The sequence below is a fragment of the Chelonia mydas genome, chromosome 8, assembly GCF_015237465.2.
Source record: "Chelonia mydas isolate rCheMyd1 chromosome 8, rCheMyd1.pri.v2, whole genome shotgun sequence".
In the NCBI taxonomy this organism is placed as follows: Eukaryota; Metazoa; Chordata; order Testudines; family Cheloniidae; genus Chelonia; species Chelonia mydas.
Genome location: NC_057854.1, coordinates 18,500,780 through 18,523,735, shown reverse-complemented (window position 1 = coordinate 18,523,735; position 22,956 = coordinate 18,500,780). Strand labels below are relative to the sequence as shown.

Genomic DNA, 22,956 nt, shown 5'->3' with positions numbered 1-22,956 from the left:
TCTTTGGTCTGAATAAAGGCCTTTCAAAGCTTTTGGCAGTGAGTTTCAGTGAACATGGCTGTTTTGAATATAAACAATTTAAAACTATGGTTGGTTGTTTTTTTGCTGCAATTATTACAATACATTTATACCAAATTGTTAAAAGGACCCAATTCTGTGACTGATTCCTACTAAAGCCAATAGGGCTTGGGAGCTGAGGCCATCTTGTGGGATTGAGCTTTGTCAGAAACAGAACATAAAAACATAGGAGCGACCGTACTGGGTCAGACAAAGGTCCAGCTAGCCCACTATCCTGTCTTCTGACACTGGCCTATGCCAGCTGCCCCAGAGGGAATGAACAGAACAGGTAATCATAAAGTGATCCATCCCATCACCCATTCCCAGTTTCTGGCACACAGAAGCTAGGGACACCATCCCTGCCCATCCTGACTGACAGCCATTGATGGACCTATCCTCCATGAACTTATCTAGTTCTTTTTTGAACCCTGTTATAGTCTTGGCCTTCACAATATCCTCTAGCAAGAAGTTCCACAGACTGACCGTGCGTTGTGTGAAAAAATACTTCCTTTTGTTTGTTTTAAACCTGCTGTCTATTAATTTCAGGGAAAAAAACATTGAGCTTTGAAATCCTGGCTCCAGTGAACTCACTGCAAATTTTGCTTGCCTCTGACAAAGAAAAGGGCAAAGATTTCACCAAAAAGTCTAATTTTCCAGGTTGCCAGTCTGCTGTGTTCACAGACTTGATCCAGGGCCCAGTCTTGCAGACCCAACTCACATAAATAAAGCTCTGCACAAATGAAATCCTGTATTAACATTTACAAGGAAACCAGAGGCTCAGGGGACAAGATAACTTTTACATTTCTAGCGTCTAGGAAATCTACCATTTTCCTACTTTTCCTTTCACCATTTATACAGCTCAATCTGTACTCTTTGAAAACTATGCAGATTTCTTTTCTGGGTCTTTAAATAGAGAATGGAAGACTAGAAAAGAGGCACTTAAGTATTCCCACTGACATGAAAAAGACAATGCTTTAGTGCTGAACCATCTCCTGCTGATTGTAGCATGGATCAAGGGCCTCTAGTTAGACAGTACTCCGCACAATTCTAAATTTGCACATAAATGTCCCCTTTAAGATGAGAAAGCTGCACTTTCAAAGTGAATAATCATCCGAATGCTCTTCCTTGGAACAGCATGGAGCAGACTCCCATGCTGGCCCGTATTTCTGATTGGACTTTTTTTTTTTTAAAGATCCGTTTTCCATAAAGTTTTACGCATCTTCCTTTACAGTTTAGGAATTTTCCTTTTGATTTCACTGAGGATATTCCATTGTTCAGTGTCCTCAATGCAAGCAAATGTAACATCTCTACTGTCCAGGCACTTTACCAGAAAACTCTTCACTTGTTTTTGGAAGCCATGGCAGAAAGAGGCAACAGTAGTTGCTTCCCTACTCTTCTTCTTCCAAACTTGACTCTTTATGCATTATACGTGCAAGGTGTTCTCAGAAGTATATTTATAGATGCTATCAAAGTCGCGCTAATGGGCTGAGTGACATTTTGTCAGTGCTATGGATACCAGTGAGCTGATAATATGGATTTAGGCTTGTTTGGACTTTTCAGTTAATTAATGTTTGAGAAGTGGAAACTGCAGATGTCCAGTAGCTTTATTTTACACTATGCACATTCATATTAACTTGGTCATGCTCTGTGGTTCAGATCAGCAAAATATTAAATAGGTAATTATATAACAGAACACAGAGATCCCGTAGGAAAATATCCTTACATAAGCATGAGGTTTTGTCCTCAGTATCACCTTGTTTCTATGATAATGGTCAGCATATCCTTAAATCTGACAGTTTGTGCTCACTTTCCTACTGTTATTATTATTAACCAATTTCAGCCTTGCTGCTGCTTTGGCTCTTGATGATTTTGTCAGTCTTTCTGTTACTTACGCAGAGCGGGACTGATTCTCCTCTCATGCTGCTGGTAGTCAAAAGTAACTCCACTAATAGCACCAGAGTTACAGCTGCATAAAACTGGAGCAGGAGGGGAACTGGCCCCAGTGTATTTAGAACAGTCTTGAAGCCCTTAGTCAGGGAAAATGTCTGCTCATATCAATTAGCTCTTCCTGATTAAGGGACTTCAGCTTTCAATCCATACTGCATAAATAATACAAGGGCTCAAATTCTGCTCACAACCATGTTCATAACTGAGTTAAATGCCTGTAACTGACAGCAGAATTTGGTTCACAAATACTGTACCATTGACCAAGTGTGTTTAATGCTGAGGACCAAGTCCTTAGCTGTGTAAACTGGAGAAGTGACGCACCAAGACACACAGAGAAGAATTCAGTGGAGCTACATCACCTGCTCTGAATCTGGCCTTATAGTATTTGATAAAATGATGCAAAAGGCTGAATGTATTAGAGTCCATTAACCCCTTCCTAAAGCTTAAAAAAACCCTGAACAGCTGTAAAATCATCTAGCAAGCAAAGCCATGTTTTCTATTTGAGAGTTTATTGAACTGTTTAAAAAAGAAATAACACTGATGAAAACGTCTCTGAGTGAAATGCAAGATGATTTAAAGAAACGTATTTGACTAGTCATGTTCTAGGGATGTTCTGCTTTGCTGAAAGGGGTGCTGTGTCATCTCCATCTCCACTTTACTTCTCTGCTCTTTCCCATCAGTCTTTTCTACCAGCACTTGTCTTCTCCACTGGGCAGCTTTAAATGTAACAAACGCACTCACAACAACTACGAAAACTGAAACTAAAAGGGACGAGGTCAACGTTGTCCACCACTTATACGTGGAATCCAGCGCTCCAGGAACTGGCAAAACAAACAGGGAAAAAGAGGAAAGATGCTAAACCTAGGACGTGGTTCTGGACCAACTCTGCACTGGTTTCCCCTACTCCCCTCCAGCCCCACTGGCTATAATGGCATTACTCAGGATCTAAGTCGGCACAGAATTTAGCCCCATTGATTGGGCCTGAATTTGTAAATTAGTGGCCCAGACTGTAGGATGATGTGAGGCTGCTTTTGGCATAAGAGCAGCGTAGCTGGTCCTACACAGCTCATCTCCATTGTACAAAGTGCGGCCAAGGGTTCCCTACACCTCACTGATCCCAGCTTCTTGGGAATGTTGGCAGTCATGTAATTTATGCTAGGCTGCTGAGCTAGCACACAAAAGGTACGTCTCCAGTGCACTCAGAGGGGTGAATGCGGCTTGAGTAGGTATACCTTCCCTAGCTTTAATGTAGCTCGCAAAGCTCAAAATAGCAGGGAAGGTGTGGTAGCACGGACTAGCAACACCAAAAATATTTTTTTTCCCCTCTATTCGACACTGGTGAGGCCTCATCTGGAGTACTGTGTCCAGTTTTGGGCCCCACACTACAAGAAGGATGTGGATAAATTGGAGAGAGTCCAGCGAAGGGCAACAAAAATGATTAGGGGTCTAGAGCACATGACTTATGAGGAGAGGCTGAGGGAGCTGGGATTGTTTAGTCTGCAGAAGAGAAGAATGAGGGGGGATTTGATAGCTGCTTTCAACTACCTGAAAGGGGGTTCCAAAGAGGATGGCTCTAGACTGTTCTCAATGGTAGCAGATGACAGAACGAGGAGTAATGGTCTCAAGTTGCAATGGGGGAGGTTTAGATTGGATATTAGGAAAAACTTTTTCACTAAGAGGGTGGTGAAACACTGGAATGCGTTACCTAGGGAGGTGGTAGAATCTCCTTCCTTAGAAGTTTTTAAGGTCAGGCTTGACACAGCCCTGGCTGGGATGATTTAACTGGGACTTGGTCCTGCTTCGAGCAGGGGGTTGGACTAGATGACCTTCTGGGGTCCCTTCCAACCCTGATATTCTATGATTCTATGAAAACATATCCACAGTTCTCAGTGGGCTTGTCTAGCCTGTGCTACTGCTTCTTTTCAGCCACGCTAGCTAGGTTAGTGCTGGTACAGCTCCACAAGTGTGATCCCACCTCCACCTGCACTGTAGAGATGCCCAGGATCTCAGGATGCCCAGGATCTCCAGATGCCCAGGACCAGGATCAAGGGTGCGTAGAGGCTGGTGTGTCTTGTAAAACACATTGGGACTCCTCTCTATACCAACCCAAGACTCTGGCTGGGTGCAGGCAGTTCCTGCAGAGGGAGAGGAAACCTGCTCAGGGCGTGGAGCAGCAGACGAGTTTTGGAAAGCTGCACCTCAGGCACCCCTCTGACATGTCACTGTACATGGCACAGCACGGGGAGAGCTGTTAAAAACACTGTGAATCGTATGCAGGGCGCGCTCTCACCTGGGGCTCCCTTGCAGATCCACGAAGCCCGTTCAGAGCAGGCAAAGGAAATTAAGGTTCCAGATACAGGTTCAATCTGCACACACAAATCTTGAACTGCTCTGAAACCCCTGCAAAGCAAAAGAAAGCAATGGAACTCACTTTTACATGAGTCTGCATTTCCAACTCATGAGCAAAAGTCACTGCAAACACACATCTCATCTGTATTCCCATGGCGCTCCTCGGGGAGGGGGGAGGAAAAGGGTAAGAGATAAAGGAGGCAGAGTTGGTTGGGGTGTTGGGAAGAGGTTTGGGGGGGAAGATGGGTGGAGTGTGTTTCCACTGTCACTTTTTAACTCATGGACTAGGCCTAGAGCACTTTTAATAGGCACAATTAGAAAGAAATCTAAATCAATGACCACTCTTAGTTAGTTAATTAAATACATTAGCTGTCATGGCCTTGATCATGCCCGCAGGTTCACACTTGTATCAGCTTCATATACCTTTCAAAATTTTACTTTCTGTGCTTGCACAGGAAGGTGCAGAAAATGATTTTTCCAAATCCTTCTGAGAATCAGAGTCCCCCAAGATTTCAGGGTACAAAGGTCATGTGTGAAAAACAAGACAGCTGTATTAAATCCCCATCATTCTCCACTGACTGCTCTTAGAATAGCCACCACCATCACCTTATATAAAAAGACAAGTCAGCTCCTCAGTTGGAATAAGTTGACATAGCTCCATATGGCCCTATAACTGTCTGAAATGCTTGAACAGAGACTATGAGATCAGTTTCACTCATTTGTTACCGTACTGTCCTTTCCCAGCCGAATACTGTCACCATCTCAAGACAAATGCATCCAGAGTGGTGTCAATATGAAGGATTTCCTTTTCCAAAAGCAGCTGGCACCTTAGACCATAGCTGCGATTTCCACAGAACTTTCAGTCCACTCTGATCAAAATATTCGACAATGCCTTTTGGAAAAGACACAATAAATCCAGGTGCGCTTAGTCAGGTCAAAAGGCAATTCGTAATCTCACCTCCTCATGGGAGATCATTCTGCAGCCATGTGTTCCTGATGGGATCCTTTCTAAGGTATTTGCTCAACCCACAGCAATAAAACCAAACAACGCAGTTGCAGTCTGACACATTGCTTAGTATCTCACAGACCCAGCAGCCATGAAACTAATACCCTGGACCACAAAAATACTGATTTAGAGAGGTATGTATTCGTGCCAGCGGCACTGAAGGGCAGACTACACAGCCTGAGTTTTGGGACAATCTGCATTAGGACTGCAGGACTGAGCCCTCAAAGAGCAGACATCTATTTCTCTTTATAGGGTGAATACATTTAAATAACTGAAATATGGCCAAGACAAACTCCCCCATGATCTTATCATCCTTAAATAAAGGAAAGGTGAACAGAATGAGAAAGGGGAACTGCTTATTTTTACCAACGAGGGGCTGCTCTATCTCCATCAGGCATGATCCAGGAGTTTGACTGGAGTTTATAGCTCAGGCTGCCAAGCCAGCTTTTTCTAGTGATGACTTTAGCTATCCATCTCTGCAAAGAATTAGCAGAAGCAGTGTTGGGACATACACTGTGGCTAAAATACATTAATAAATGCAATCGGTAACCATCAAGCACAGCCTCATTTCTTTGGATGAACAGTATATATGTGGACATATTTCCAGCTGAGGATTTGGCCCATTACTCTTGGATTCTCTTTTTAACTGGTATTGAGAACTAGCTTAACATATTAAGGGCCGAATTCTGTTCCTATTGAAATCAAGTAGTTTTGCTATTGGTTTTAAATGGGAGTAGGTTTAACTTTGTGTAACAGTTCACCAGTGACCAAAGCAAACATTAGTTACAAGTACATAATGAAGTATTAAACCGGGTATCTATTGCTAAAAGGGTGCTGTCAAGCAGTTGAGGGCCAATTCTGATTTACTTTATAATGGCTCTAGTTGGGTACGAATGTTCTCCAGATCCCAGCACGATCTAACTTCTCTGTCTATAGTGCCCATCCCCAAAGTATCATCTAACCGTTACCAGATAACTGGTGAGGTTTCTAGAGAACTTCATGGTGTCTTCTGCTCTCCCTGACTTGGTTCTATCTCCAGGGACGAACTTTTGCAAAAATCCACCATTCAATTGTTGAGAAACTGAAGACAAATTAACCACTCCTGATGTAGGACCTACATAGCTAAATCTTGAGATCCTTGTTTAGTTTTTATTCAGTCCCTACTCAGGCAAAACTCCCATTGACATCAAGTGGGACTTTACCTGAATAAGGACCTCTAGCTTTAGCTCAGTATTATTATTATTTATATTATGTTAGCATATAGGAGACCGTCATGAAGTAGGACTCCATTGTGCTTAGGCACTGTCCAAACAGAACAAGAAGATGGTCTCTGCCCCAGAAAGCTTACAATTTAAGTACAGTTTGTGTTCTGTTACTTCATATCCAGCCAGTTGGCTGATGGATTACAAGATAACTACAAACCCTATCTCCAGAAATCCTGGCATCACTGAACTATGGATGGGGGTGCTCCCTTAGGTGAAAAAGAAATGAAAGCTGATGTTGGCACACAAATAAATGAGTGAAAGAACGAGGATCATGTTGGCATGTGATCCATAAAATACATAAACACACTGATTAGTGTTTCTTTTAAGAAAATAAAAGGGATCCAATAAGCTGAGATTAATATTATTTCAACATTTCAGACACAATGGAATGCAAAACAATACAAATTTAAAGACTAACAAAAACCTCAACAGCACTTCTTCATTAACTATTAACAATCTGACACTCATATGACTGACCTGTTCTTCAGTGTTGTTTAATTTGATCAGTTGTGCCCCTTGGAACCGACTACACATGAACTCTGCTTCGCTCTTATTCAGCACCCCATAGGGAGGAACATAGTAACAATTTCCATTCCAGTACTTCCAAGAGGCAAAACAGAACTTGCTTGTAAGGCCTTTTTGAAACATACAGACACACAAATTAAAGGTGCAACACACACTATGCCCTATTAGGCAGGCAAAGATATTATATAGTTGTTTGCAACTTAAAGACATATCGCACGTGATTTCCTATATAACTGTAGTATGTTATGTGCATGTAGCATACCATAATACAGGGCAAAGTCTATTTTAGTAGCCCATTAGTTGTGGTTTGCTTTAGTCATTCTGGTGTTTTATTAGCAAGCCACTAAAAGGTGCCCTTTTGTAACTTGTTAGATAGTAGTTGACTCTTTAAAAATACTTAAAACAATTGCTAGTTTTCCTCAGCTGCAGTACTTACGGTATTCACAGAGTTCTAATTTTTTCCTTTCTTGACATGTCACTGTACCATCACACAGCCCTGTGAGTCTATTACACACGGTATGATTGAGACAGGTGGGGCATTTCTTTTGACAATAGGCACCATAATGTCCTTTGCTGCAAGCTGAAAGTAATTAAAAAAAAAAAACCCACACCTCTAAATTTAGCTTCCATTTTTGGCATCTCTTGAAAATTTGAACTGTTTTTTTAAAAAGAAAAACAAAGACAAAATGCCAGGTTACCTTGAAATATAATATAGTGAACTTGCTTGATATATTAAACTTTAAACTTATACTGTCAACATGCTCTATAGGAATTATTTTATTTTTTTCCATTTCAGTTTCAAACTTCCAAGGAACACAGAAAAATAAATAAACAACTAAAAAGTAATCAATCAACAATGCCTTCATTTCCTTTTCTATGCACAAATTTACAATGCTACAGCATTATCCTTTTCTTAACATATAGCACAAACAAGACGACAATTACCACTCCTCAGGTACACAGCATCCTGTCTGTTTTTGCTGAAGATCAGTTCTTTACCAGTGACTGGTATGTAACGCTTTCCCCAGTAGGTGACTCCAGTGCAATCTGCTTTTAAAATACAGGCTGACAGAGCAAACTCCAAGGATGAATATGTATCTCTTCCTGAAGGCTTAGTGAGCAGCCTTCTGGAGTATTTCCAAAACATGCTGTCACCTGAAAGATTTTTAGAAAAGCATCCATAACTTTCTCTTTGCATTTTACAGATCCAATCCCTGTATTACACTTTCCTTCACTGTGCAAGATGGGGGCGCTGAGGAACAGCAAGCAATGGGTCTCACATTTTCTGCACACGGAAAGTGCAGCCCTTCACGGCAATGCACATCAGACAGGACCTTTGCTTTAAATACTTCATCTAAAAAACTGACACTCAGTAAACCAAGGGTAGTCAATAGCAGGACACTGAGCCAAATCTGGACTACCATACGCTTTTGAACAGACCCCAAAATCTTTTGATTTACTTCTCATTATTATTGTTTATTTTTTTTCTCTGGAGTCTGGACCTTGACTATACCTTGACCAAGAAATTTGGACCTTGACAAGAAATAACTGACTACTCCTGCAGTAAACCCATGGATCTCCATTTACCTACCTGAGAAGGATGAAGGGCTGAGCCAAGCTTGCTGGGATTCAAACTTGTGGTTCCTAGGAGTCTAGGGGTTTCAAACCTGAGACTTAGAGTACTATTTGACACCAATTCCTGCTCTCATTTCTCTGTTCTTTTGTAACAAATATCTTAATGGCAATATAAACATATGGAAAAGAATGAGAGTGACACACTGGGTGACCTGACGAGTCAGCTGAAAATCCGGGAACCAAGAACACACACATTGCTGGTCTGTGTTATTTCCATATATGTATCCAGCTTTCACACCAATGAACAGTCAATTCATAAAAAATCTCAGCCCCTCAGAGCTTATGTCCACATAGGAACCAGGATAATATTCCACCAATAATAACCTGAGAAACAGTCACACTTGCAATAAAATAAATGATTACCCCAAAATGGCATCACAATTTCACATGCACACAGTGCTGTAGGTTGTGTGACAGTGTTTAACAATGTGATCAACACAAACTCAAGCAGGTCTGCCATTCTATCTAGTAGAGGGCAGTGTTAACATATGCACCTCAAAGAAAGGAAGACAGGGGCATATGTAACAATACAATTGAAATAAATGCAATTCATTTTCTAGGACTATACAAAAATCCCCTGAACAATTTTTTTTAATAAGCTATTCTGCAATTTCATTTTGCCATTTCCATACCCCCATTCCCACCCTCACATTTCTTGTGTTCATAAAACCAAAAATTTAGCTGCAAAAACCAAACTGGTTTGCATGTTTTTGAAATAGAAATAATGTTGCTCAAAAATGGGCACCAATTTTGAACATTTCAAATTACATGATCAATGTCACATGCTCCTCCATCAGCTCAGAGACCTGCTGAACTACAGCAGCTGACAATGGTCTTCCTGAGCAGTGCAAAGTGCAACACTCTGAAATGGTGTTTTATAATTAGATGCAGCTTGTTTGCTGGATCACAGGCAATCACTGCAAACCATTTTTCAAAGCCAGCCACACCTGTTGACTTTTTACACTTCTACCTTGGGAAAAAAAAAAAAACAGGTTCTTTGGCATCATTCCCTTTAACAACCGAAAATCCAGACTGAAGTGACCTTGTCTGTCTAGTTCATGTTCATAGGACTGGATGCATTAAATTCTGCTAGACTGCTGTCATGTTTCTCCTTTTGGTAAATAAATCAAATGTGAGACTATTAAATTTAATATAAACGGATACTATTAGCCTCTTGTTTGCTCCAGGCTCAGCATTCTCATTTAAATGTGGCAAGATCTGTAAAATAAAGTCAGTCGGGGACTGACTTAAACAAGTCTGACATTTCCTTGAATCCAACACTTCGAGTTCAGAGGCTTTTCTGTAAGAAATGGCCCTAAAATATAATTACCAGAGCATGATCTTTGCTTTTCTGTTTTGTGTGTGTGGATAATAAGAGCTGCAAATCAGACGCTGCTTGACAATTCTGAATAGTCACTTAGTACTAAGTCTAGTACTAGGCTTTGGTACCAACTTAGTGTTAGATTGTGACTAGAACTGGGCGACATTTTTTTGGCGAATCAGAAATTCAGCAAAGAAAATGCATTTTTCAGGACCCTGAAACAAGCTGCACATTTAAGTTGAATTTTGTGAATAGTTTCGACTGAAAAAAATGACAGGAAAAAAAGTCACATCTCTTAAACCCAGGTGAGCCCGGCATTGGGTCCAATGATTTTTCCCACAACTGGGATGGGAAATGTGAAGAAAAATGTAGAAATTGGTTAAAAGAAAACTCTATTTCTACTGCTAATCTAAGAAACTAAAACTGAAGGGAAATTAAAAAAAAATTTTTTTTTAAAAATAACTGGCTAAGTAGAGTCTAATCAAACTGTCTCCGCTAAAACTACGATGTAAACGATTTTCTTTGCGAGAGCTGTTCGAAGAGGCAGCATGGCCACTGAGCTGTGGCTGCAGCCGAGGACGTAGAGAAGGAATGGAGGGGTCAAGTCGCGCGCGCTACAAGAAGCACCAACGATACCGCGAGACAGCTGCTGCGCACGCCCCGACCAAGTACTGCTACCTAAAATCTCCCATCTCCGGCACAGGGACGCACCGACACCTAACATGGAGCACTCACAGGGACACTACTCAAAGAAGAAACCACACTTAATTTCAGTCCAAAATTACCTGAATTTGATTTCAGTTCAGCCACCAAACCAATGTTATCAATTATTTTCTCAACTCTAATTGTGACTAGACCCTCACAGTCACGTAGAAGAGTAAGGATATCCACCACTACTGTTTAGTGGTTTCATAGAATCATAGAATCATAGAATATCAGGGTTGGAAGGGACCCCAGAAGGTCATCTAGTCCAACCCCCTGCTCGAAGCAGGACCAATTCCCAGTTAAATCATCCCAGCCAGGGCTTTGTCAAGCCTGACCTTAAAAACCTCTAAGGAAGGAGATTCTACCACCTCCCTAGGTAACGCATTCCAGTGTTTCACCACCCTCTTAGTGAAAAAGGTTTTCCTAATATCTAATCTAAACCTCCCCCATTGCAACTTGAGACCATTACTCCTCGTTCTGTCATCTGCTACCATTGAGAACAGTCTAGAGCCATCCTCTTTGGAACCCCCTTTCAGGTAGTTGAAAGCAGCTACCAAATCCCCCCTCATTCTTCTCTTCTGCAGACTAAACAATCCCAGCTCCCTCAGCCTCTCCTCATAAGTCATGTGCTCTAGACCCCTAATCATTTTTGTTGCCCTTCGCTAGACTCTCTCCAATTTATCCACATCCTTCTTGTAGTGTGGGGCCCAAAACTGGACACAGTACTCCAGATGAGGCCTCACCAGTGTCGAATAGAGGGGAACGATCACGTCCCTCGATCTGCTCGCTATGCCCCTACTTATACATCCCAAAATGCCATTGGCCTTCTTGGCAACAAGGGCACACTGCTGACTCATATCCAGCTTCTCGTCCACTGTTACCCCTAGGTCCTTTTCCGCAGAACTGCTGCCTAGCCATTCGGTCCCTAGTCTGTAGCGGTGCATTGGATTCTTCCATCCTAAGTGCAGGACCCTTTGAGTTAAGGCTACCCAGGTCTTAGCTTTCAGTGCTCTGGGGAGCTGTCTGATTGCATGGGGGAGGAGGGAGTTAGGTGAACCCTGAAAAGGACTGTAGTACATTTCTCCTCCTCCACTGGCACGGACAGGGAGCCCTGGAAAGAACTCCTTCTCTGCAGAACACTGCTTCCCAGGGAGCTTCTGGTGGCAGTGCAGCTATGCATCAGCACTGAGCATAAAACGTGCAATCCGGCCCTTCTCGAGAAGGCTGTTCATACTGAGTCACCAACTCCATGTCCTCGACTTTTGGTTTTGTTGCTGTAAAGAGATTTCCCATTTTCAGAACTGACCCAGGATGACACCACTCAGCTTTTAAGGGCTGTGCAGTTCACAGCACTAGCTGTCTATGGCCGCAGGCACGTTTTATACATGGTAGCTAAACTCATCAATTTCACTTTTGGCCCAATTCTGTCACCCTTACTGACAGTGCCAAGTACCCACTCTGTGAGCAGATCTACCCTTGTAAATGGCAAAATCAGGCCCTATATATTTGCCATACACAGATGTGAACCTACAGTATATATGGTATAGCAACAGTCAGTTCAGCCAGAGCTTTTTGTCCTGGAAGAGTAATATGAACACCTCCCAAATGGTTATCCCACCGAATTCTCTCTTACCTTCCCTTCTTTCACAAACCCAGAAAGCCAGAGAAGAACAGTTAATTTGGTTCAAGCTCCCATTCACATTCAGCTGATCACAACTGTCTGGAGCAGTACTCTTGGTGGGGCTTACCCTGAACAATCAAAAGCACACAGTACTGGATGTTAAACATTACATCAGATGAAAGAGAGCCAGGATTTTGGCGCTAAGAAAAATAAATGATTTCAGAAACACTGTAGTTATACTAAACCTCATGAAAAGACTCATAACAAATCCATCCGAGATAAATTTTCAGTCTGTCATTTGAGTGCTCAAAGCAGCAAGTAGGGCCCAAATGTCCGTTTTATGCACTCATACAGGATTTAGAGTCCTGCCTTAGCAATGTGTATCCTCTATAGGCCTTTTTAGCCTTCCATTTCTCTCTCCTGAGTGATACTCACACAATGTTTTTTCTTCTTATTTCAGTTTCCAAGATATCTTACTTACTTCCCAATGACTCCAAGCACATTTCCCCCAGGATGTTCCTATACCCCTTATCCTTTTCACTCGGTCATACTAGACCCACTTTTGCAGCTCCCTCTAGCTTAGCCCTTAGCCTCCAAACCACTCTCTAGATACCAAACTCCATATACATTTTGGGATCCAGAAAGTAGAGCCTTAACCAAGACACAAAGCCAATATGAAAGCTGTGATGGCTATGGACTCCTCATACAAATAAGCAGGCCCAAGGTCAAGGCAAATAAGCAGACCCAAGGTCAAAGCTAGAGGCAGTCCCCATGTTGTGAAGCAGATTTCCAGTGGAGGTGGCTATCAGTGGTAGACAAATGATCCATGTCACAAAAACACATCCTTGCAACCAGCCATTCCTGGTAGCCTCAGCGGAGAGAAAAAAGAGACACTGTGGACCAAGTTGTCTGGAGTTGTCCTGCTCCAGAGGGAGCTCCCCATATTTCAGGTGGAGAGATGGAGCAGCATGCTCCAGGAGGTGGTGCAGGAAGGAGAAAGGGGGCAAGAGTATGGTCCCCAATGAAGCCATGGTCCCTAAGCACAGGGATGGCAATTGTAATTGGCCCCCATGTGGAAGGAAGGCTCCTGGCCCTGAATTATCATGGAAACTACATTATCTCTTACATCTAAAGGTGGTCTCTCCAGGGTCCCTGCTGCTGCCACTGCTGGGCCTATTCTGTGGATGAAGGGAGGAACTGTGTGCTCATAAGGGACATGTGCAGAAAACCACTTCACAAAGAAGCCAGTAGAAATTTCTGGACAGAGGCCGATTTCCAAAGGCACAAATGGCTTTTAGGCAATCAACTCCCACTGAAAGTCATTGGTGGTCAGGAGACTAAATGGCATATGTGTCTTTGCAAACCTCCCTGCAATCCCCAGCTGGTGTAAACTGGCATAGTTTCAGTTAAGTCAATGGAGTTACGACAATTTACATCAGCTGAGGATCTGACCCTTGGGGTGAAAAGTGTTTTAAAAACCCCATTAGATGTGTAGTCTGTTTAAACCCCATTTTTATGAAATCAGCAAGGTCGCCTTACGTAACACGTTGATTCTTCCTGCCTGATTTCTCTGCATCACTTTGTGAGGCACCCAACGAGAAAATCCAAACAGGTTTCTGTAACACAGAGGTTACCCAGGCCTGCAAGTTAGAAGCACACTTATGTTAGAGAACTAAGGTATATAAAGAAGGACATGCCCATTGACAGGTAAATGGCAGAGGTTTATTTGATGGATCCTACGGCAGGATTTCCAGTCGTAAACATTTGTCCTGGTACTAGTATTGGTATCCAATTATGCAAACCATCCGAACAGCTTCTGACTTTTGAGAGGGGTTCAAAATCAAAAGTCAAATCGAGATCTGAATTTGGCAAACAGCTCTTATCTGTGCAATACACAGAACACTTCTGTAGCAAAAGACTTTGCAGAAAAGGGGTGGGTACCACAAAGAGATGATAAGACAGCAATGACATCACCACTTTAGTACAATTTACAACAGCAGCTGGTTAAAAGACTTTTTTAGGCAAACTGAGAAGAGTGTACACAAGTCATTCAATAATCTTTTTGTACGGAAGCCGTTTCACACCATGCTTGGTTTATGATGTGCTTTTTGCATGTGCTGCACAATAATGTGTTTTATAGCTGAGAAGCATGACCCTGGCAATTAGACCCAGGATGTAGAATGTTGGGAACGGACGATTCAGGAGTTTGCTGTCTGAAACACAAAGAGCCTGGATAAAAGCGTTACGAGAGTCCAAGGGTGGGAGAGTGAGTGATACTTGTGAGGAGATTTTACTCTTACAACATACAACAGAAACGTTTTCTAGGTGTATTCCAGTACTGTGCTGCAGCAGCACCATAAAAAGAGCCATTGCCAGCACAGTCCAGCACCCTCTGTTATACAGTGATTAGCTGATGTGCTCATGCTGTGACGGTCAGAGACAGGGGAATGCAGGACACTGGGACGGTAAGAGTCAGATTTTTTATTAGCTTGCCCCATAAGGCTATGTAACTGGGCTGGATATACACACCTGACCCAATGCTTGAACCTGTAGCGTTGGGTCTCAAACAGAGTGTGTGTATTGACTGGTTTCTGTGTGTTACACTGTTGTAAGTCAGGAGTAACTGTCATGATGTGCATGGTGTAAAACTATTTAAGTGAGACCTGGCTCAGTGTCTTTCCACCAGTAGACGCAGTGTTAAAAACCCATTTGCTGCTGTATGGCCCCACCATAACAGACTGGTATGTGCAGTCAGGCCAAACTCTAAAGCCCAGTCACTACTTATATTCCAGCCAGGCACCGGGCAGCACACAAGGTGTAACAGGGAGGAATCATCCTTTCAGGCATGATAAGTGTTGTCGCTGTGTTTTGTAGAACTGTTGTGGAGTTAAAATGGAGAAACTTCACTTTTCACAGATATGTTCAAAAGAACATCAATGTTTGGATCGCTCTTCGCAAAGTTGGACTTTTTCTTATGTTTCAATGCACAAAGCCCTTTTCTGACATTCACCGAACAGTAATATTTCGCTCCAGCAGAGAACCCAACATGAAACTGTGACAATATTTTCACAAGTTCACACACCCCTGATCATCAATAAAGACTGACTCACTGACGCTCGACTTGCAGAATACAGCTCAGTTGGCAGCTCTGGCTCTAATGGAGCTAGAGTAAATTACATCTGCTGTGCTAACAGCTTTGGAAGCCTGGCTATCCCTGTAAACCAGGCATCGATAACTTTGAAGACAGATAGGGAGCAGCTCTCTGAAGTTGCAAGGTGACATTTGTCCATCAATAACCACCTTTTCAACACCGCATAAACTGAAACACTTTACCTTTTCTTCTGCGCTATCCAGCAATAGCAGGTCAGTGCCATTATAGGCAGTGCAGTAATTCTTAGCTTCCAGCCAGGTCAAACTATTCGTCTCTTCCATATAATAACAGCTGCCATTCCAGTACCACCATCCAGGATCCTCTGGGCATTTCATATTGATCACTCCTGAGGAACAAACAAACAACCGGAACACTCACAAAATCTCACTTTTGGAAACAGTAGCCCAGACCTTTGTTAAAGAAGTGCCATTATTCAACACAGTGAAACCTGGCTTTAGTGACCATTACTGAATCCAATGAAATTAACTGCTTCTTCGTATAAAAGCTTAAATGGTCTCACTACGTTAAACCAACCGATCACAGTGGCAGATACAAACAGAAAGAACAGCATTCGGCTCTTCTAGGCTAACTCGGGCGTAGTCTGACTACTCTCGGAAATACTTGGGTTCCGAATAGCTTCGGCATCGATTCCGGGTAGCTTCGGCATCGGTCCCGGTTACTAGACTGAAGATTTGTATTGGGAGATGTCAGAAATGCCGATTTCTAGAGCTTTCCGGTTGGTAAAGTGCCGAGTAACATAGCAATATACAGTAAAAGCTATGTATTGCAAAAGTACAGTACAAAAAGAGAAGGAATTGGTACCATCTAGTGGTTAGAGCTATGGTCTGGATGCTATTCCTGGCTTTACCACTGCTTCTTTGTGAGTCACCAACCTTGTCTCTCTCTTAACCTCTGCATGCTTCTGTTCCCGTTGTATAACACGAGGATATTAATACTTATCTCACAGACATGGTTAGGGTTAATTGATGAACATAAAAAGTGTTTTCAGACCCTCTGATGAGAGGCTGCACAGAAGTACAAAGGATTACTATTCAGAACACAGTGAAGCCAAGGACACAAGTTGAAATGTCGCATGACATTCAATTGCTATGTTGTTTATATACCATTCACATGGGTTGGAACGCTGCCAGTCAGAGCAAGTCTTGGTGCACAGTGAGGCATGAAACCCAGGAATGAAAGAAGGTTTTAGACACATTTTCTCCTGGGTTTGTCTGTTTCTTTCTCTAACAGAAACTGCAAAATTACTCAATGGCCGGCGCAATGATTAATAGTCTTAGGGAATCACAAATATTATGGGGATAGCTGAGCAGACTACATTTAATAGCACACATGGCCAACACGCTGATAACCCAAAACAACAGTGAAGCCAAGGAATTTTCTGCTATGTCTTCTGATGGGAGTGTGAGTAAAATCAATAAGCTCTGTTGCTCTCTTTGCCAGCTGCTTTCCTTTCTCCACTGTGATGGGTTGTGTATCACATACCTTTTTGGCATTGCTGTGCCACGTATTCCTGAGAACACTGTAAATTCTCTGCACATTCTCCAGTGAAGGGGCTGCAGTTTTCAATTCTACTGCAAGTGCAACTGCCCAGGCATTCAGTACCATAGTGCCCTGGGGCACAAGCTGCAAAAATAGACAGTGAAAAGAGACTTAGAAATTACTATGGAGACAAGAATCTAAATCAAACCAATTAGTGCCTCAACCATGAAAATGTGCACAGACTTTATTTACATGGAAAGGATACAAATTATCATTGAAACCATGGCATAGTACACAAGGGAATCCAGTGTAAAAGTCCTACAGCTCACTGTAATAGTAAGCAGAAGAGACAGGATACGGAGGCCAGGGGAACCTCACTCAATATGTACCTAGAATAGTTCTTTCCAGGCTATTTATTTCATATCTCAGAGTATGCAATTCCCTATCTAATGGAGTAACACTAAACCCGATTTCTGGCTAGTAAAACATAGGTACAGCAGTAGATTAAAGGGACACTGTCAAGGCTAGAAAAATCTTGCTATTATAGACGTATGTGATCATGTATATGCATGTGTACGCCACCCCAACGAGCCCTCTCCACTCCATGCACCTGTTTCATTTTGGCAGGCAGAGAAAGGTCCAGGAATCCTGCTCTCCGCCAGCACAAGCAATGCTGCTGTGCTCATAAGAACTGCAAAACTCACTTCATTTACTTGGCTTTCCAAATGGCTGTAAACGATCACCGAATACCACAGAATTATTTAGGCATAAGGAGAACTTTACATTCCAGGGCATTCTTAATTATGTTTGATTTTACAGCAGTGACATGTATTAATGCTGCTGTAATTGTCTAGTGTAGCGGTTCTCAAACTGTGGGTCGGGACCCCAAAAGTCGGTTGCAACCCCATTTTAATGGGGTGACAAAGGCTGGCATTAGACTTGCTGGGGTCCGGGGCCAAAGCCCAAGCCCAAGCGCCCAGAGCCAAAGCTGAAGCCCGAGCCCCACCACCCAGGGCTGAAGCTGAAGCCCTTGGGCTTCAGTCCTGGATGGCAGGGCTCAGGCTTCGCTTCCCCCCTGACACACACCCAGGATAACGGAGCTCGGGCAGGTTCAGGCTTCAGTCCCTCCTCCCCACCACTCCCAGGGTCAAGTAGTAACTTTTGTTGTCAGAAGGGGGTCGCAGTGCAATGAAGTTTGAGAACCCCTGGTCTAGTGACATGGGCTGGGTAACTCTTCTCAGGGTAAGCTAAACATTTGCAGCCAAATTATTCGCTTCCAATACTGTGGTCCCAAGAGGGCTCTTGCAAAAAGAAGCTCTCCTGAGATCCGACAAGGAGCACACAGTTAATGTACATCACCCACAAGGGACATGCTTCAGTACTCTGGCATACGTGATTTCAAATATGCGGTGCTTTCATCTCCAAGAGCTCCAATGATGAGTAGAATTCGGGTTGCAAATATAGTTCTGTACTCTCCTTTGATCATCCCAACTCCATTGCAAATGCTTCGTTGAACTCTACAGAGCTGTAGGGCTTCCCATAATGACTGCTGTGTGGAATCTGATGTGTAAGTGCCAGCCAGGTAATAGCCTTGGAACTCCCGGAAATCCACAATTCCTAGAAGATAAACATTGTGTGTTTGGAATAGGGACTTTTTTTTTTAGACCATCTTTCTTTTTTAATTTTTTAAAAGAAGATAGAAAGTCCACATATGTCAGCTGGAAGCCTAAAAACGAAATCACAACAGGGTTAATATGCTGACATGCCACTCAAAGCAAAGATCATTTCGACTCTAAACCAGGGAATGACTCCTATCTTCAATGGCATTAAACAGAATCTCTGCTCTTAGTTACAATGGAAAATCCAGAGTAACTCCACTGACTTCAGCTGATTTATAACAGTGTAACTGAAAACAAAATTTGACTCTAGCCTAAAATAATGTAAGTGAACGGATTCCCCCAGGTGTTCTGTATGATCTTCTTTGAAAATGTAGCTATCAGGAATAGTGAGATCTTTGATAGTGACAACAGTTCAGGGCAGTCTGCTCTTAGCCCCCATGTTCATGCACAAGCAGAAGAGAGATGCCTTCTTTCCCACTTACATGCCCAATGCAAGGGCCAACATTAACTGCAGTCCCTGTGTTCAACATGCAATGGCTGTCCCATCCTAGCATCATGTAATTCGACAACTCACAATCATGTTCAAACACGATTAAATCTTGTAATGCAGACAAGTACTGAGAAGCCTTGTTCATTCCTAATGTAAGCCAGCTGACAATATATACACACACACACACACACATTACCTTCTTCTTTTCTCTTGCAAATCCACAGGGCTTTCCGAAAGCAGCTGACAGCTGTCAAAGAGCCTTTGGGAGCATTAAGCTGCACACAGCACTTAGCACCTATGGCCCACTTGCTTACAGACAACCTCAAGTAAACAAAAGTATACAAGGTTACAAGGTTTTCCCACCAGTCTACACTTTATCCTTAAAAGCACTATAGCCAGGTTTAGTCTTACCATTTCCTCCGTGCTGCTATTGCTAAAGTCATGACTGCATTCCCACCCCGGTTACATGGGGAGTTTGTTTCTACAGAATATATTGCAGTCTCTTCAGTTTAGCCAAGTGTTTTCAGTAATAAATGTGCCCTTAAAACATTACCATGCTCCATCTTTTCTCTTGCCCTATTATGCTAGCATATTGCAGAGTTCTCAGATGAACACTCTGAAACACTAGTGTCAGAAGAAACCTGCAGTGTTAGATACCACAGCAGAACTCCTAGAGCCATCACTTATCAGGAAGTCTATGCAAGTACATTTTGCATTTGAAATATAATTAAATGTAACATGCACATACACAAACTTTGACTGAAATACATATGAAACATTTCTGTGACCCAAGGAATATCTTTCCTGACAGATCACGTGCATCTGAGTTTTACCCAACTGAGGGTTGTCTTGTTGACTTGCCAGAAGTCCACCATCCATCACCCACAATTACAGAAGTTTGTCTAAAACAGCAGATCACAGATCTCTCATATTCAACACAGGATGTGATTTGCTGAGAGTAAAGGTCCTTAGTGGAAATTCTGTTAAGACTTTGGTGTTCTAATTCTGGTCCCTCTTGTTTTCTACAGGTCTCTGCTGGTTTCTATTTTAAATGAAGGATAAGTATGACCAGTAGTGCTGTTCCCAAACTTAGTTGGCTAACTACAGCCAGTTGGCCATTTTCAATTAGAATTTTCATTAGGAAAGTAATTTCATTAGGAAACTAGTGCAGCTGGATTGAGCAGACCATGATGAAGCACTGTATGCTCCTGTAGCCTCCCCTTGGACCACAACTCCATGTCAAAAGATGAGGATGGCCGTACTGAAGAGAGCAACAGGAGGGACTGGCCTGATGAATGCACTTCGGATGCCAGTATAACACACAAATTCTAGTTCGCACTTGCTTACTCAACTCACCATCTTGAAGCTGCAAATGGGAATTGACTGTTCGACCACTGCAAAACTGTACAGAATCTAAACCCATAAAGGCCAGTCCAGAATGATGCTTTGGGAAGTTTAGATACCAGCCATTCCTATAAATAACCAAACTGTGATTCAATACAGTAAAAGAGGGAACTTTTCTTTTGGAAAATCCTGAACAGCGAAGACAATGTACTGCAAGATGACATTCTCCCCCTCCCACCCCCTTCTCCTCCCCTCAACAGTCATTTTGATGTTCAAAACAATATAGTTTAGACAGTAGTTTACTGTTTTGGATAGCTGAGAAGCAAAGATTCACTTAATACACAACAATTTTACTCTGTTTAGTCTATGTTTAATATCAAGAAGGTATGGACAATAACATTAACATTTCACCTGATGATTTTATTTTGAAGATGGAGATTTTTTATGTTTGACTTAAGTTGTAAAAACAGAGATGTTACAGCCTTACAGTTAAACAGGAATCCTTTGGGATGAAAGGTGCTAAGTGTTTTACAACCTGTACGAATTTTAATTCAGCCCTCTCTAAGGACAGAACTGCAGTATTCATTCTGCATCAGCAAAAATGACAGCAGCATTTTAGAAAGGGTAGTGAAAAATATCTTCTCTATTTGAAAAGGCAGATGAGTTTCGGTAGGTAGGTAAAATGGTGATAATGGACCCAATTTCCCTTTTCTAGTAAAATGCCATGGGATTTGGCCCAAAATATTCATCTGGAACAAACGGTTTTGTTTTTTTACAAAATCTAAGATTGTTCTTAAAAATTGTGATGAAAAGAATTTGAAAGAAAAATAAAACATTCTCCTGCAAGGCTTGCAATGCAAAATAGTACAGTATTGTGCTAGTGCAGGGGTCGGCAACCTACGGCACGCGGGCCAAACACAGCACGGGAGCCGATGTTTAATGGCACGCTGCTGCCTGCCGGGTCCCAGCCTCCGGCCCCGCTCAGCCCACTGCCGAACCCAGGCCAGCAGGACCCCGATAGGCAGCAGTGTGCCATTAAAAATCCTGCCCGCCCCGTCCTGCTCTTCTCCGCGCCTCTCCCCCGGAGGCAGGGTGAAGAAGCATGGTCCTGGCGGCTGCTGCTGCAGGGCAAGCAAGCTCTCCCCTCCCCCCGCCATGCTGGGTTCCTGCCCCTCCTCCTCTCCCTCCCTGCCGCCATCAGCTGATGGCCCTTGCAGGGGAGGGCAGAGAAGCTGAGCTGCAGTGCACTCACTCACTGCTCCGGGGAGGAGGTGGAGAAGAGGTGGGAACGGGGTCTTGGGGAAGGGGGTGGAATCAGGGCATATCCTCTCCAGCCCCCTGCCGTGAGCTGCTCTGGGCAGAGGGCTGGGAGCAACCCCAAGACCCTAGCCTACACCCCCAGCCCTCTGCCCCGACCCCTACACCGCCCCACACACACCCCAGCCCTGTGCCCTGACCCCTGCACCCCCCTACGACCTCAGTCCTGACTCCAGTACCCCCCACACATGCCCCCAGCCCTCTGCCCTGACTCCTGCATCCTCCTCACACACCCCCAGCCTCCCCACACCCCATGGCCTGACTCTTGCACCCCCCACATTCCCACGCCCACCCTGAGCACCAAACGGGAGCTCGTGCACCCCTCGCACCAAATGGGAGCTGCCCAGGTAAGCACTCCACACCCGAACCTCCTGCCCCAAACCTGAGCCCCCTCCCTCATTCTAGCTCCTGGCCAGACCCTATACCCCAACCTGCTCCTTCACCCCCAGCCCTGTGCTCAGTGCACTCCCACCCTCAGCTCAGTGCAGAGAAAGAGAAAGAGAATGGGCTAGAACCAGGGAGAAGGCAGGTACCCACTCTATGTGGGCAAGGCCAGGATCCCAGACCAGCAGTGGGCTGAGTTTGGCCGGCAGCCGGGACCCTGGCTGGCAGGAGCCGGCGGATGGAACCCCAAACCGGCAGTGGACTGAGTGGCACCAGGCTGAGCCGCTCAGCCCGCTGCCGGTCTGGGGTTCTGGCTGCCGGCCCGGGGTTCTGGCTGCCGGCCCCTTGCCAACCAAGGTCCTGGCCGCAGGCCCCGCTCAGCCCGCTGCCAGCCTAGGTGAATGGAACCCCAGGCTGGCAGCGGGCTGAGGGGTCCAGCGGCGTAAGATCAGCAGTTTAATTTAATTTTAAATGAAGCTTCTTAAACATTCTGAAAATCTTGTTTACTTTACATACGACAATAGTTTAATTATATAATATATAGACTTGTAGAGAGAGACCTTCTCAAAATGTTACAATGCATTACTGGCACACAAAACCTTAAATTAAAGTGAATAAATGAACACTCGGCACACCACTTCTGAAAGGCTGCCGACCCCTGTGCTAGTGTATGAGAACCAGAATGTGCAACTGATTAGAAAATTGCTTTGAATAAAGGTG

At 43.5% G+C, this 22,956-nt stretch overlaps 1 protein-coding gene across 1 annotated transcript; it reads right to left on the bottom strand.

Moving 5' to 3' along the window:
• Positions 1 to 962: 962 nt before the first annotated feature.
• LOC102940422 lies at positions 963 to 19,498 on the bottom strand. The gene is made up of 12 exons (XM_043553077.1): positions 19,388 to 19,498; positions 18,475 to 18,699; positions 17,086 to 17,226; positions 15,765 to 15,928; positions 13,971 to 14,071; positions 12,444 to 12,559; positions 8,095 to 8,304; positions 7,586 to 7,729; positions 7,102 to 7,259; positions 5,726 to 5,835; positions 4,295 to 4,404; positions 963 to 2,825 (listed from the first exon to the last, which is right to left on the bottom strand). Exons 2-12 carry the CDS (start codon positions 18,566 to 18,568, stop codon positions 2,596 to 2,598), a joined length of 1,578 nt encoding a protein of 525 aa, XP_043409012.1. The 5' UTR covers positions 18,569 to 18,699; positions 19,388 to 19,498; the 3' UTR covers positions 963 to 2,595.
• Between the last annotated feature and the right edge of the window lie 3,458 nt (positions 19,499 to 22,956).

Excerpts from the sequence above, each read along its gene's own strand:
- LOC102940422 (XM_043553077.1), bottom strand. The coding sequence starts at position 18,568 with ATGATCAAAGGAGAGTACAGAACTATATTTGCAACCCGAATTCTACTC. Across the intron at positions 8,305-12,443 it reads GGTTTGTGAAAGAAGGGAAG|GTGACAGCATGTTTTGGAAA; the intron begins GTAAGAGAGAAT and ends AAAATCTTTCAG. Across the intron at positions 7,730-8,094 it reads TGCTGTGTACCTGAGGAGTG|CTTGCAGCAAAGGACATTAT; the intron begins GTAATTGTCGTC and ends AATTACTTTCAG.